The 2,572-nt window shown below is 44.1% G+C and overlaps 1 protein-coding gene across 1 annotated transcript; it reads right to left on the bottom strand.

Annotated features, from left to right (window-relative positions):
• Positions 1 to 1,383: 1,383 nt before the first annotated feature.
• Positions 1,384 to 2,199, bottom strand: LOC104513086 (tetraspanin-3-like). Its single transcript, XM_010156315.1, has one exon. It carries the CDS (start codon positions 2,197 to 2,199, stop codon positions 1,384 to 1,386), a length of 816 nt encoding a protein of 271 aa, XP_010154617.1.
• Between the last annotated feature and the right edge of the window lie 373 nt (positions 2,200 to 2,572).

Here is a 2,572-nt window from a genome sequence, read left to right on the forward strand (position 1 = left end):
ACGTTACTCAAAGACACAGTATTTCCCTTTTTTGCTTTGGAACATTCCTCCTTTGTTGGAAGAACTCATCAGCCATGAGGTATAATTCATGATTTCACATAGGTCAGCTCATGCAGGCTTACTATATATACCTGTGTCCTCTTATTCTCCTTTTTTTCCCCCCAATGAAAATCATTATCTGGTGATTTAGGGTCTGAAATTTGTCATGAAGTACCTTGAATTTGGTAGAAAGTATAAAGCAGTAATGATTTAGCTGTCTGTTGCTTCAAGTGCTAAGGGAGTTGCCTAGTCCAGTGGTTTTTGTGACCCAAGCAGTTTTCCTGTTCCCAGTCTAGTAAAGCCTAACAAGATGCACTTGTACCAGAGCCTTTACCAGCTCCTCCCTAAACACCAACAGCACTGACACGAACAAGAACATGAATACCCCATACGCTGACTTAGCCCACTTCAGCACACGCAGGCTAGAGAGAACCGCAGAAATTGGGTAAGAGGAGGATCTTTTTAAGAGTAGGGCAAACAGAACTTAAGAAAAAGCAGCATATCGCTGTTGCCATTCAAGCATGCATGTGACCCATCATAACTTTTCAAGAAACGACAATTAACTGCTTCCTTACTTTGACACAGAATAAGTCAATAACTACAGACTTTCTTCTCCCTCTTTAATTTGGTAATTGCTCCTCTGCAACTCCCGAGATAACTATACCTCCTGCTGTATGACACCTTATTAGCTACTCTGCTGCTGTTAAAAACATCTTCCTCATTTACATTGCATCCTCACGCCACTTCAAATACTAGTATACTTTCACTAAAAGATAAGTTACTTCTAATCCATAGTTTGAAGGAGAAAAACTAAAAAAAAAAAACAAACCCCAAACAAAAAAAACCACCACCACCATTCAGCTTTATCCAAAGAGCTTCTTCTAGGAATACCAGACTGTTAAATACAAGTGTGAATGTGGAGGAATGTACTCTTCAACTACTCTCCAAGATTCTAGCACAGTTAAGATTTATTCCAAAAGTTCAGGTCATGACCTTACAACATGCTCCCCTGAGCAAGACATACCTCTGCCTTCTGCTTCTCCCACACTCACATACAGTAGTTTTGTGTCCGCACATGCTGAAGACCCTCACTTCCCTGCTGTGACATACAAAAAAGAAGTTTAAACATCCCGTATCAAAAAAAAAAAAATCCCCATTGAGGAAACTGAGATAATATTGTAACATTAAAAGAAAAAAAAATATCCAGCAGTGATCAATAAGTTCAATTTACATGCAAATGTACTTAAAAAAAAAATATAAACTTTTTTTCTAGTGCAACTGCAGAGTGGCACAAAACCAAGGAAACACACAACAGGTCCAGCAGTGCTGCCAGCGTTCGCAAGCCTATGGGAATGTAGACGACTCCAGAATTCGGAAGTCACAGAGAGGCTGATGCTTCATGAGGATACCATTGCCTACACCAGCCAACAGCTCTAAGACGCTTAGCCCGGTACAGCACGAAAACACGTAGAGCATCACAAAACGCAAGTGGTCTTCCAGCTTCTTTAGACAGCCTTCCTGAAAGAGTTGCTCCAGATGGCCTAGGTCACGCCTGCACTGAGAATACTTCTCCTTACAGCAGCTTTCAGGGACACAGGTGTCTTCAGCTGGAAGATGCCAAGAAGCAGCTTCTGCCTTTAGCCAGTCTGTGTAGTTTTCAACCCCACAACACTGCAGCTCCCTCTGTACCACATCCACAGCCCTGCTGCCAGGATCCTGGGAGTGCGGCCCCTTGTACTGCTGGACGAGGTAACCCATAGTCCTTTTCATCTTGGAAGGCATCTGAGTAGTGTAGAACTGTGCCAGAACCGCCAAAGACATTTCTAGGCAAAAAAGGATCAGCAGAAGAGCCCCTTGCCAATAGCGGGAGCCCTTAACAGAAACGCAGATCGCCAAAACTCCAGTAGGTAGCAAGATAAGTGCAGCTGCAACAGCCAACCATCCAGGGAGAAACAAGAAAGACTCCTGAAATAAATAACTGTAGTTCTTGTACATCTGGATGACAAAAACTCCACCAAAGGCCATAGGGGCAGCAGCACTCCAGAAGACAAAGGCTAATATCCCCAATAGAAACCGAGCAAAGATCCTGAGCCCGGAGCTGTCAGAGCACCACAAAGATGGGGGTAAGAGCAGCACCCTCACACATCTAGCTCGCTTCATTCTGCTCAGGCCTAACAGCCCAAAGCCCCACCACCAATTAAGAGACCTCCACATGACTTATCCAGGTGCAGCAAATGACACCTCCACTCAAAAACAACTTGCAAGGGAACCACAGCTTTGCTCTCCATCAGCACAGAGACTACGCCCTGCATCAGCTAACCCCATGCTTCAAGCTTGTTCTGCATAGCTTGAAGAAAGCAGGAAGGTGTGTGCTGAGCCTGCTGTCAAGAGGTGATTTACTCAGCCGTCACTGGAGGCATTTGGATTTGAAGGAGGTGCATAACTGGAAAAAGGCTTCACCCCTTGCTTTGCAACATTCATTTGTTAAAGAGCTAAATGTAGAGAAATAGTCTATGTGGTAGCCAGCAGGGCT

The sequence above is a fragment of the Eurypyga helias genome, unplaced genomic scaffold (assembly GCF_000690775.1).
Source record: "Eurypyga helias isolate BGI_N326 unplaced genomic scaffold, ASM69077v1 scaffold29897, whole genome shotgun sequence".
NCBI lineage: Eukaryota > Metazoa > Chordata > Aves > Eurypygiformes > Eurypygidae > Eurypyga > Eurypyga helias.